General features: G+C 39.8%; 1 protein-coding gene across 1 annotated transcript in view; it reads right to left on the bottom strand.

Annotated features, from left to right (window-relative positions):
* Positions 1–12,751, bottom strand: part of LOC133859533 (auxin transport protein BIG) — a 32,356-nt gene extending 19,605 nt beyond the window's left edge. Inside the window, exons 1-4 of the mRNA XM_062294957.1 lie at positions 12,360–12,751; positions 11,931–12,037; positions 6,450–6,615; positions 268–6,353 (exon numbers count right to left, since the gene is read on the bottom strand). Coding sequence (XP_062150941.1) covers positions 268–6,353; positions 6,450–6,615; positions 11,931–12,037; positions 12,360–12,618 — 6,618 coding nt within the window. The 5' untranslated portion in view covers positions 12,619–12,751. The remainder of the gene's footprint in view (positions 1–267; positions 6,354–6,449; positions 6,616–11,930; positions 12,038–12,359) is intronic.
* Positions 12,752–13,082: the final 331 nt, after the last annotated feature.

Raw genomic sequence — 13,082 nt, forward strand, 5'->3', positions numbered from 1 at the left:
AGGTTAAAACCAATTAGAGCAGTAGGACATTAATTGCAAAATAGTCTAAAATTAGGGGGTTGATTGTCAAGTTTTAAAGTTCAGGGAAAACATTGTAAATGATCCTATAGTAGGGAGGAAAAGTGCAATTAACCCAATAAAAAAACTAAATCCTCAGACCAAGAGAGAGAGACAGACGGAGAGAGAGAGAAAGAAGCTAATGCCAAAACCATAGATGGAAAGAGGGCAGACAGACAACACAATAAATAGACTGTAAAGAAACAATACCTTAAATCCTGCAGGGCTGGGGCTTTCTAGAAAGCCGTCCTCAGATGCCAAGGTCTGCTTTGCTGCTTCAGAATCACCATTTCTGATGGCATCACCGCCTAATTTCACATCTGCTGTAATGCACACTGCTTTCTCAAAAAAATCAAGTGGGAATTCAGGATTTACACCAGAATAAGCTTTATTGTTGAGGATACCAGAACCCAATTTTTTAACTTTCTCTGATGCCACATTTGCACCAGCATCAACTCCAACAGGGACATGTGAGTATATTTGAAGGCTGCCATCGTCATGTAGAACAAGACAATGGATTTTGTCTTTGGATAAAGGCTTGTAAGCATTTACCCCAACTATGGGTGAGGTTGAGCTCACCGCATGCCGAAGGTTTTGTGCAATTAATTCATGAGCTCCCATGGATACAGCCAGTGCAGAGTTTGATTTCAAACTAGAGAAGCAAACAAATAATCCGCTGCCAGCCAGAAACTCCTTCCACCGATGAAGTCCAGCAGGCCGCAGCTCACCATCTTGCTCCTCAAATACTGAAGATATCTCAGTTAGAGATGTTGCATTGGTACTCAGCCGACCTATCAAGGTTGTGCCATCTTGATAGGATATGAAAAGTAATTTATACATTGATGAAAAGAACAAAGAGGAGCCTTTAGCATGAATTTCTTTATCCTGAACACGAATAATTTCCTTCAGAGGCGTGGCTCCAACATTACCTTCCACTGACAACTCTAGCCAAAATAAGCTGCCACATTCTGAAAGAACAATAAGAAACATCCTCCCCTGGGAAGCCAAATATAGGGTAGCATCTACAATAATGTCATCTTGCAATGTGCAGTAGTGCATGGGACTGATGTTGTCCTTTGATAGGTCATATATTTTGACAAACCTGTTGGTAACCACCATCAACTGCACCTGAGAACCTGGAACCCAATCGACCCGCCTGATATACGCGCCTTGCAGTGCTAGTTCAATGGCAAGACGGTCAGTCACTTCGCCACGAGGGTTCAAAGTGAGGACCTGGCAATCTTCATAACCAGCTACGGAAAGATAGTTCTCTATGACTGAATTGAAAGCAAGATGGACAATTTCAAAGCGAACAGCATTCCTAGAGAGGGGCTTAACATTCGTCTTGTCTGCTGTCACAGGTGCAATGGTGGCTTGTCCAATTAACTGCCCAACATCAAAGATAGCAACTTTGTCACCTTCTCCAACAGCAAGTCGACCTCGAATACTGACACTGAGCAAGGATTTGACAAGAGAACCACTTGCTAAATGTGATTTAAGTTCCTTGGAATTTGAATAATCTGCCTTTATTTTTAAGTCCAATGACCCGCTTTTGTATGCCTTCTTCAATTGCAAGATATCAACACCATAAGAAAGCACTTTATCCTCACCCAAATTGATTTTCTTATCTTTTGAGAGGTTTGAGTCTCTTCTGCTAATTATAGAAGGCAACGATGAGGAGCAGAGGTCAAGTACCCGACCCTCTATGTCAAGTTCCTCCAGTAGCTGTGGAATCCTATCTTGAAGCTCTCTTGGAATAGATGGCCCGAGGGAGTTATCACCATCTGTATTAATATCTTCATCAAAATCTGAATCACTGTCAGGCAGCTGATCTCCATCCTCGGTAAAGGGTATGAAAGATTGAAAATTACTAGAACCACGAGCAGGAGTAGTACTACTTCCAGTGAATTTGCGAGGCTTCAAGCACTGACAACTACTACCCCTAACACCCCCAGCTCCACAATCACAAAAGAACCTACTTGAGCGAGAATAAACAACACGATGACCACGATGGCAAACTTTTGCACAGACAGAGCAGCAACCTTTTGATACAGTCAGATCACATGTATAACAAAAGTACCAATGCTGCTCCATGAAATTGCTGCCACTGGATGTAAATGTGCATACTTTAGAAGCAAGGGCCCTTTCACTGTTACTATCCTCTTCCTCATCCTTGTCTATGCTAGCCACCTCACCATCAGAGGTTCCATCATCCTCATCTTCATCCACAGAGGTTGCATCACATTCAAGAGATGTGGATCCCCCTTCTTGATCAGCAGAAAGAACAAGTGTCTCAGAATTCCTCCTTGATCCTACCAGCCTAGAAGCCACAGATCCCATCCCAAGAGTATTGCTAGACAATGACTTTCCAGTAGATCTTTCTGGGGTATTCTTACCAGATCCACAATCCATCAAGACAGTTCCAAGAAAACCAAACAGAAACTTCAGCCCTGGAAGCAAACATTCATCACCAGCCAGCTTCTCCATCAGCATTACTGCCCTTTCTAAAAGTGATTTCATTGACGCCTCTCCTCTTGAAAGTTGCACAACAAGATGAAAGTAGGACTTCGCTACATGAATATCAAATAGCAAAAATGCAGTATCAAGTGAAACTAGCAAAGCTTCAAAAATATGACTTTGCAGTTCTTTCGATTGCAACAAAGAAGGCGAGGATACAAGACACAGGATAAAATTCATGGTTGATTCTCTGAGAGAAACAGAACTTCCTTTCGCACAGTTGGCCCCACCTGAAGCCTCAACAATGCAACCTAGAAGCCTTTTCTCCAACCATTTAGACAAGAGAAGTAAATCCATGCCAAGGAACTTATTTTGTATCTTTTGTTTAAGACCAGGACACAACTCTCCTGATAAGAGATCAACAAAGAAAGAAAGAACCTTTACATTAACTGATTCAGAGCAACAGTCATCCAGCGAGTCAACCAAAACCAACAAATCACCGCTTTGCAACCCACAAAAATCCTTCAACTGTTCCGACACATCTGCACCAAGATAAAATTGGAAAATGACAGACTTTGAGGGGTCTTTCCTGAGGCTATCTATGGTATCAATAGCCTTGGTAATTATCAATTCATGAATAGTGCTATCACCTACTCCTCTGGCATTGATGTCCCTTAGAAAACCTTCCATGTGCTTCATTAGAAATAAGATAGAAATATCTGACCCTTCCAAGCCCACATTTAAGCTGCGATAAATAGCCTCACATTTCCCATGAATGCTTTCAAAGATCCTATCAAACTTGACAGTCATTACTGTATCAAGAATCTGGCCAAGTAGCTCAGTCTCCAGGAGGATATTTCCTCTTGCATCTTTTATTCTGATCAGCCCATCTAGTATGTAAATGATCCCTCTTATGCTAAGAACACAAGAAAGAAGGATTCCACTGGGACTTTGTAGATTAAAGGGAAAACCATGCAACATAGATTCCCAATAAGCCCTGGATAAAATTCCTACAGCTCTTTTATCAACAGTAGCATCCAACTTCAATAAGAGATCAAGAACAGGCACCAGCTGCAAAGAATTGGTCCAACCCTTTTCAAGGAGATCATCTTGAACACATTTGTCAAATCCAGAATGCTTGAGAAGCAATAGAGGTGAGAACATATTAGCACTGTTCAGGCCGCTATCAAGCGTAGCTAGGAAAGCTTTCTGATGGGTCTGCAAAAATCTGTGCAACATGGAAGTCAGCAGCCTGATCAGCATTTCAACTTGACCAGCTTCGACAATGGAGCAAATCAGGCCTTCAGCAACAGTGATATACTCATTGTCCCTAGATAGGTTTTCTGTCCCTATTGGACTTGCACCAGGAATTGTATTTTTCATGCAATATCTCCAGATACCAACATTAAGTATGGAAAGCAACAGGGACAGCCATGATCCATTTCTGAAGAAAACCCAACCTAGTTCCTCGATTTCTTCTGGTATGGGTACAGCAGACAATTGCTGCAGCAGGCCAACTACTACTCCAGGGAAGTTAGTGCCCCGACCAACGGCGCCACACTGCCCTAAAAATGAGTGGGTGAAGAAGAAAAACTGCACCATATCAGATAAGTCCAGATCCTGGGGGCCAGTCCACAATGGAAGCAGCTTGTCTGATGCAGTGGCCATGGTAGGGTAATCCCAACAAAGCGCAAAGACATATCTTTCAACAATAAGATCTTCAATTGCTGCAGCCTTTTTACCTTTCCAGAAGCCTAGAATCCTTGAGAGGGTAGAAAAAATATCATTCCATTTCAAGCATAAGCCATCAATAGCCTGATCATTGCGGTATAGTGAAGTAGTAGGGGCTGAAATATCAATCAGTTGATTGATCAAGCTACTGACCAGAGGCTCTTCAACATATGCACCAGCCAAATTATTTACTACAACTGACGCCCAAGACGATATATGATCATTCATGATACTAGGCAGACGAGATACAGAAAGGGGGGCTTCCCTCAGCTTGGATCGCAAATCCAGAAGTAATGATGAAGGACAAGTATGTGGATTAAATATCATATGCCGAAGCACTAAAATCAACCTTGAAACTATTAAAGCCCAGCATGACAACTGTGTGCTGTTAAAACCTGAAGTTGGAACATCAATTGTTCTAAGGGAGGTAAATATTAAGTTTACCAGTGTTGTCTTCTCTCCTTCAGAAGATAAGTGGAATGCCATCAGAAGAATCTCAATATGAAAAACAGAGGGAAGGGTCCCAAGAAGCTCCTTGAGGCTGGGACATTTAAAACAAATAGCTTTTGCCTTCTCAACAACAAAACCCACAAATCCTTTGTATATCTGGTTTCTGAACAGGCTACCAGCCAAACCCACCCTACAGAAAAGAGTGTGAGCTAGTAAGGTCAGAGTCTGATCATTGTAAACAAATATATCATTTCCAACATTCAGAATTTTCTCAACAAGGTACTCTTCAAGGGAATCAGACAAAGCATGGCGTGTGAGAAGGTTGTGTAACAGTTCAAAACAAAGTTCATGGATACTCCCATTTTTCTTCTCTTCATGTAAACTGCCACTGCTATCAGAAATCCTGTCCTCAGAGCAACAGCCCTGACAATTAAGTAAGGAAAGCAAGACATCAATATGGTCCCTCCTGATCTGTTTGCAGCCATCCTCATAAACAGATGGAAGCCATTCAGGAGAGAATATGTTTGCTTCAAGAAAGCTCAACATTTCTGTAGCAGCTTGAATTGGCATGTTGCTATGACCAGAACTAGAACTGATAACAACAGGTGGTTGATCATATCCATCTGTAGATCCCACAGAGCGACCACTCTCAGAAAAAAGGTTGCCGAAAAGGGCTTCATCCTCATTGCAAACTGAATTTTCAAGTTCAGATGTGGAACTAGTTTTCGCACAACTGGAAGATGATCTCTCCACTTTAGGCTTTAATTTTACCCCTTCAGAATGAAGGAAAAAAATGAGATGCATTAGATTGTCCACCCACTGATTTGATGAGGGGAGTATCATTTTAAATAGCTCTTCAACTGTGCACCTCTTAAGTAACGGAACCTTCTCGAAATGAACATGACAATAAGGGGAATCAATCAGCAAATCAGAACTGCCACTAATTCCTTTCTCAAACTCCTCCCAATTGAGAGCCTTATGTGTTTGTCTCTTGAGATCATGAATGAGTTTTAAAATGTAAAGAGTGCTGCAAGGGAAGAAAGCTAGGGGTGGCTTCACGTTAGCAGCAGACTTGTTGTATCTCCATACAGAAGAATCCAAATTGTCCAACATAGAAGCTACTATACATGCTTGAATATTCTGATAAACGCTCCTGTTGCAAAAAATAACCTGGACAAGCTGAAGAAACTCTTCCAATAGCAACAGAATCAAGCTCTCAAAACTACCCTCAACAGCAGCATGGCTATTTACAAATTCAAATCCAGGTCTAAACAAACTAGGCAATACATCCACAAAGGAAGCAACCGCTTGCATATGTTGAGCATCATATTCAACATAAGGAATGTCCTTAGTAAGACTTCCAAGTAACTTTAAGATCCTCAAACTGAATGAGAGTCTCTTACTGAAATCTGCACCTACCATCTTCTCATCAAACATATCTGGTATTGCAATCAGTTCTTTGCAGAGCAAAATCAGACGTGGAATGCATCCCACATGAGCAATAGCCCAATGCTGGGATAGAAAAATCAACTTATTCAAATCTTGGTGGAAAGCATGTGCATTGGAGCCGGAGGTTGGCCTATCAGGTTGTATGCACTCAGAAGCCAATGTCATATGAAGCTGATCCAATGGTTTCCCTCCCACAGAGCAACTGATCCCTTTTAATACAAAAGTATGAAAAGCATGTCAATAATAGAAAGTAAATCACAAGATAACATGACCGCAAGAGATCGTGAGTTGACAACAATAGATACCTTGAAGACTGCATTTACTGTGATTATGCAAATCAATGTCAACACAGTAATCGGCAACCATCGGCAACAAGTCTATCAGGCAATTTACAGAAGAAGGCTGCAATAAGTCGGATACTTTATCCATTCCATCAGCCAATGCTATCTCCAAAAGTTGTACCAATTTATTCTGAAAAAATAAACAAAAATTAGACCACAGATAACAGTAATTATCACCATTTAAGCAATTTAAAAGGAATGAAGAAAAGAAAGGATACACACATTTTTTTTTTGATAAGTAATAATTTCATTAAAAAGTGCAAAGGGGCGCAACTCTAGTACACATGAAGTATACAAAAGAGCCCCTAATTAGAGGAGATAAACGAACATGAAAGTAAAAAATCAGCAAATGACATACGACCCGGACTATGCGCCGAATACACACATGCTCAGGTAACTGCACAATATATTTAAACAGTACAATGAAAATGATCATCTGTGAGAGAGAAATTAAATATCATCCTCTATATAAGCTTATAGACATCAGGCAATGAAAAAAAAAAATACATAACAGAATATATCCGAGGGATAATCTCTCTCTCTCTCTCTCTCTCTCTCTCTCTCACACACACACACACACACAAAAATTAAATATCATCCTCTATATAAGCTTATACACACCAGGCAATGAAAATAAATAAATAAATACATAACAACAGAATATATCCAAGGGATACTCTCTCTCTCTCTCTCTCTCTCTCTCTCATCAGGCAATGAAAAAAAAAATACATAACAGAATATATCCGAGGGATAATCTCTCTCTCTCTCTCTCTCTCTCTCTCTCTCTCTCTCTCTCTCTCTCTCTCACACACACACACACACACACACACACACAAAAATTAAATATCATCCTCTATATAAGCTTATACACACCAGGCAATGAAAATAAATAAATAAATACATAACAACAGAATATATCCAAGGGATACTCTCTCTCTCTCTCTCTCTCTCTCTCTCTCTCTCTCTCTCTCTCTCTCTCTCTCTCTCTCTCTCTCTCTCTCTCGTCTCGTGCAGTGTGCTTGTGTGCCCAACCTCCAAACACTTCTAGTGCGTGTTGTGGCTGATGCACCAGTTTCGGTTGGAAGGTGGATATCGATCCCATGCAAACCAGCCAAAAACATGCTGCACCATGCAGCCCACGGCATACATGGCCACCGATAACCCATATGGTGGACATAATTCTCATTCGGTAGACCTTTGAGCATAAGTTAGAAGGTGTTGTCAACAAATAACATCTCAAATTCAGGGAAAATGGCGGTAGTCAGGCTTCCAGGCTGAAGTTACGTAATGATCAAGTGAAAATAAAATGTGAACCCACAAAACTACTTGGATGACTGTTGCCTATTCAGTTTCTGTTACAGCTGCTACCTTATCCCATGCAAATCATTTACCTGAAACTATTCAATATCCTTAAGAATCAAATGTTTCTGGGGTCGAATACATTTTGAGTTTGATGCAGGCATTGCTTGCAAAGTATGTGCTTGTGTATGCAATGTTGGTAGTCCCCAGGTCGAACTATCCAATAGCATCCCTCTTCTCAAAATACTCCTAAATGCTTTTCCACTGTCCAAAAATGTGATTGACATTACAGTGTGGAATTATCAAGTTCACACAATAATTTTTTTTTTTTTTTTTTATAAGTCAGTTCACCCAATTGTTCTTATTTACAGCCATCATACAATAGGTTCCAACCCATAATTTCATACAGGAGATCTTTCCAAACTAGGGATCTGTCTTGCTAGGAAGGTGGTGAGAATAAAGCGGATAAGATTTATAGAAGATGAATGGAAGCTTTGGAGAGACTATGAGATTGCTGTGAATTTCAGCAAGAACGAAGGGAATAGACGTTGCAGGTGTTTGTTGATGACACTTTAATTTTTTGTGGTGCAGAGGCAGAACATGTATGAAATTTGCAGTGTATTTTCTTATGCTTTGAGGCCGCCTAAGGGTTGAGGATCAATTTAGGAAAATCAGAACTTGTTCCCATAGGCGAGGTGGAAGATGTTGATAATTTGGCACACATCCTTGGGTGTCGAGTTGTCTCTGCCGATAACTTATTTGGGTTTGCCGTTGGGAGCGTCTTTTAAAGCTACTTCTATTTGGAATGGAGTATTGACAAAGTGAAACGTCGGTTAGCTTGTTGGAAGAAATTATATTTGTCTAAGGAGGGTCAGTTGACTCTGATTAAAATTACTCTCTCCAATATTCCTACGTATTATTTTTCGTTGTTCCCCGTTCCTGTGAGTGTGGCTCTTAGACTTGAGAGACTTCAACGGGACTTTTTATGGAGTGGCATTGGGGATGAGGTAAAATTTCATTTAGTAAATTGACACACAATTTGTACTCCACTGGAGGTAGGTGGTTTGGGAGTTCAAAATTTGATTCAATTTAATCAAGCTTTATTGGGGAAGTGGATGCGGGGGTATGCTTTGGAGCGGTAGGCTTTATGGAGATCAGTGATTGAGGGGTGGTTGGTGTTCATCAGAGGTTGTGGGGACTTATGGTGTGAGTGTGTTGAAACATATCAGAAAGGGTGGGATGCTTTTTATAAGTTTGTGTGATTTGAGGTGGGGGATGGGTTTAATATACTGTTTTGGTATGATTGTTGGTGTGGAGATACTCAGCGAAAGCTTTGTCATCTAGTTTTGTTTAGTATTATAGGGTAGTTTGGAACCTTTCTATGGATAGCTCCCCATCTTTGCCACTTAGGTGTTTCTACTTTTGTAGACTTTCTTAATTTATTAGTTGTTCCTCCTGTTTAGGGGCTCTCTTGTATACTTCCCGTGTATTAGGGTTGCGCCCCTCTGCGCTTTTTTATTGAATTTTAAATTACTTATCAAAAAAAAAGTTTGGAACCTCTCTAAGAGAGGGTATTTTGAAGTGAAGTCATTTTATAAAGCTTTAGATAGTCAAGAGGGTTCTTCATTTCCTTGGAAGAGTATTTGGCGTGTTAAGGCTCCGTCGCAGGTGTCGTTTTTTGGGTGGACAACAGCCTTAGGAAAGATCTCGACACATGACGATCTACGTAAGCAAAATATAGTAGTGGTGTTGTATGTGTAAGAAGAGTGGGGGATCCATTGACCACCTATGACTTCACTGTAATGTCGCACGGGATATATGGAGCTATTTTCGTATTTTGTTTGGGGTGCAGTGGGTTATGCCGCGACGGGTACTAGATTTGTTGAGTAGTTCAGGCAATTCGTTGGGTCATGGTCAAGTTAAGCAGATTTGAAAGCAGGTTCCTTTATGTGTGATGTGGGGTCTGGCATGAGAGAAATGCTCGACACTTTGAAGATGTAGAAACCCCGATGTTAGAGTTGCGTCGAACTATGCTTAATACTTTATTTTTATGGGTCTCTGCTCATCATAGCTTGAGTAGTGTTACTTTTGCGGAGTTTTAATTTCATGCTCTTTTGTTTCCTACTTTTAGGGGTTTATATACTTCATGCGTACTAGGGTTGCGCCCCCCTGCGCTTTTTTAAGGATAAGACATTATTTATCAAAAAAAAAAAAAAAGGGCGAGTGTCTGTGTTTGTAAAGGGTCCTGAAAGTCTAGCTATCATCTTTCCATACATAGTTCTGATTAAACATGGTCACTTAATTTATAGAACGACACAATAGGCTACAGTCAAACTCAATATTAAGTTATTGTAAAAGCAACTTGATTTGGAGATTTTAGACATCTGTTGTCTCGAACAGGTGGAAATTCTGTAACAACATAATCAGGTTGTGCTGAGCCATGGGCTCCAAATTTCCCAAGGTATTTTTATTCAGGCCTAGTTGAGCCCAATGTTGGCCTCTAACCCATAGCCTAACTCCACACAACAATAGCTTAATTACTTAAGAAACAACAAAACCGTCCAAAGTCTATCATGCAAGCAAGCCACACAACCAAGTAAACTCAATCGTGAATGCCCAACACTATTGTAATTGTAACTAAAAAACATTTACTTCATGAGGCCACTTTCAGTAGTTCAGTAGGGATAGCACAAACATAACAGGGAACTATTCTAAGAGCCCCTTAATGTAGGATATGAATAAAGATTAGAATTACAATCTGCAATACCCAGAAAGGTGTAACAGAGAAAAGCTTTGCTGATACAATGACATAACTAGTGGTTCTTTTTTCCCTCTTTTTTTTTTTTTTTTAATTTGAATATGTTAAAATTTACGTGCATCTCTATTGATGTGGTTCATGACAAATATCTAATATTGCAAATCTTTATTCCTGATGTAAGTACTTCATAGAATCCAAAAAAAAAATACTACTAGCTTACCTAAACGGCTTACTAAAACTACAATTTTCATACACTAATGAGAAACCAATGTCACTTCTCTGAAACTAAAACAGGTAATAAGATTCAATTTTCAACTTTCTAACACTTATTATTGTTAGGCCAATAAGCAAAGTACAAGGCTAAACAAGCTCAATAATTTTTTTTTATTTTTATTTTTATGACGAGGAACCCCTCCAAGGCAAAGCGCCCCCTCCACAAGAATCAAGTAATACTTTAGCTTCGTTGGCGGGCTAGCCCCAATGAATTGTTTACACCCAAGAAGATTTGAACCTTAGACCTGATGGAAAAGCCACCAAGACTAAAGCCCTTACTATCATGTGAATAATTGACAAATTGCAAAACATCTCTATTCAGAACAAGTTGGCTACCGACATCTCAAAAGTCTCTCTACCATGAGTTTCCCATGGTGGTCTTCAAGTAATTAAGCCATGAGAACATATTGAATGAGATTCTAATGAATAAATCCACACCAAATATAGAGATTATTGTATTTTCCAATTGTTGTGATGAACCTTCATGAGAAATAATATCCTACATAATAAGGGAAACATGTATGCCTATGGATGTGAAAAAGAAAACCACAAATTATCCAATCTGTTCATTACTATATAAGAAATATGAGCCTAATGTGCAAATGTTTCCAAATAAATCCATGAAAAATGACAAGGTTGTTTTGGTTTTTTTCACCATATGCAGCATCAGAGGCAATGAATGCATGTAAGTAGACAATATGCACGATAATCCAGAAAACCACTGGCAGTAGAGCACAGCCCTCAAAGTACTTGACAAACCGCACAACACATACCTTATGGCACAACGGAATTAGAAAGTCAATTAATTAATAGCAGATTGATAAATACATATCAGAGTTCATAAAAGTGTCACTTAACCCTCTAAAATATACACTAAAATGATTCGCATCAAATCAAATATAAGAAGCATTTTTTAAACGAACTTCAAGGTATGTACAATTTATTAAATAGTCCATTTCCAGAAGTAAAGCCAACTATTACATAAAGCCTAATTACACAACTTTTACATAAAGCCAACATTGAAAATCTTAAAAGAGAACAGACATATTACAAGAAGAAGCATAAAAAACTTATAAGCTCATTCTCATGTGAATTGCCTAATAAGCCACACAAACCTGTATACTTGAATCATCGCCATTGAATTCTGATTTTTCCAAAAAAGATATAGCGAACTCCAGTGATTGTTGAACGACCGCAACTATTAATGGTTCAGCTTGCTCCACTATTCATTCAATCAAACCGGAAAAAAACACAGCAACCAAAAAAAAAAAGCTTCAAATGAAAAGTTCTTCCACTTTACTAGCATAACCTTGTCTCAGAAAATCAAAGCAAGAGCCCAAAAAAACGGAATATGATGAAAATTACAAAAGAGAAACTGATTCTGTGTAGCATCTAAAGTACTTTTCTCACTTCCTGAATTATAAACCGTTATACCGGTCGTTCTCGAAAAGAAAAGTACATTCTAGAGAGGCTAACCAAATCAAAAACAGCTACAACAACTAAAGCAAAACCAATTATCGAGAAATGACAAAAGAGAAACTTACATGACAAAGATCGAGAAGCGGAGGCGATCGCAGACGCAATCGCACAAGCAGCTTGAATCTGAGACTCGTTCCACGATTGGAGCCCCGACTGGGCGGCCTCGATGCCGCGTTTAAGGATCAAGTAGAACTTCTCGAGCGCCGGTCTGATGGAGTCCTCGGAGCGTAGCTTCTGGAGAAGATCGGCGGGCGAGAGGGGCTTGGAGCCGACGAAGAGAGCATCGGCGAGGTTGGCGAAGAAGAGGCTCTCGTTCTCCGCCATGAGGAGCGAGACGATCGAGAGTGAGAATTTTGAAACGGATTAGTGCATGCGAGCTTTGATTACGAGAGAAATAGCGAGTGTGTGTAATATATGTCTGTGTGTGGGTTTGGAAGTGTGGAGAATGGAGGGGGGGGGGGGGGGTGTTATAGGAAAATGGAAAATGAGTCGAGGCGGTGGAAGGGAATTTCTTTCTTTTGGGGCCTATACTCCAAAACAAAAAAGTGGGTTTTGCTTTTCTTGCAAGTAAAAGTGATTCTTGAGGTGGATTTTGTTTTTCTTTTCTTTTTGAACCTTTTTTTCCTCTGTAAAGTAAATGTAGGAAGTGAGAACCAAAAGACCCCAGTGAGTCATGGTTGGAGGTTTTCGTTCTTCTTTTCTTTTTTTCCTTTTTTTTTTTTTTTTAATGAATAAACTATCCATTAAGCTATGATCTTATCCCAATACTTAACCCTATTCAAACCATA

Source organism: Alnus glutinosa, chromosome 2, assembly GCF_958979055.1.
Source record: "Alnus glutinosa chromosome 2, dhAlnGlut1.1, whole genome shotgun sequence".
Classification (NCBI taxonomy): Eukaryota; Viridiplantae; Streptophyta; class Magnoliopsida; order Fagales; family Betulaceae; genus Alnus; species Alnus glutinosa.